The sequence below is a fragment of the Oryzias melastigma genome, linkage group LG8 (assembly GCF_002922805.2).
Source record: "Oryzias melastigma strain HK-1 linkage group LG8, ASM292280v2, whole genome shotgun sequence".
NCBI classification, from domain to species: Eukaryota; Metazoa; Chordata; class Actinopteri; order Beloniformes; family Adrianichthyidae; genus Oryzias; species Oryzias melastigma.
Window position 1 is genome coordinate 7,051,943 of NC_050519.1, and position 634 is coordinate 7,052,576.

General features: G+C 39.9%; 1 protein-coding gene across 1 annotated transcript in view; it reads left to right on the forward strand.

Moving 5' to 3' along the window:
- Positions 1-634, forward strand: part of ezh1 (enhancer of zeste 1 polycomb repressive complex 2 subunit) — a gene marked incomplete in the record, with an annotated part of 16,936 nt that overhangs the window by 12,625 nt on the left and 3,677 nt on the right. Inside the window, 1 exon segment of the mRNA XM_024271735.2 lies at positions 197-288. Within this exon segment, the coding sequence (XP_024127503.1) occupies positions 197-288 (92 nt within the window).

The window sequence follows — 634 nt, forward strand, 5'->3', positions numbered from 1 at the left end:
GTATTTGTGTGTCTGACCTCCACTCTGTGATTTTTAAAAGATGAACCAGGGGGGGGCAGGACGTTCTGGGACATCCACTTGTTCTTTTGGGCTTGCACAATATTGCACAACATACAGTAACTTCAAATGTTGGCAGTTCGGCTCCGCTGTGTGCGTGCACAAGGACTTAAGCAACACCACTTTATCGTTTTTGCAGGTATACGAGTTTGCGGTAAAGGAGGTTCTGATCCATCGGGTTCCTTTGGAAGATGGAGGCATTTTGCCCCAAAAGAAGAAAAGGAAACACAGGTTACAAAATGTTGTTTTCTTACATTTGCAGATTTAATTTCAAAATAAAAGTTTTGCCACCTTAATAAGGCAGAATCCAAATTCTACCCATACTCCTACATTTAACCCTTCAAATGACGAGTTATGCACATTTTTTATGTAGCAGCGCTGACGATTTACGACACAAAGCTATGATAATCAGACAGGGGGGATCAGGGGCGGGGCTACTCAGCCCAGCTCCAAAAGCCACGCCCCATTTAGAGGAGACACTTCAGATCAACTTAAACAATGGCTTTTAAAGACATTTAGGTTGCAGAATTTCATATATATATATATATATATATATATATATATTTTTTGTTTTTTT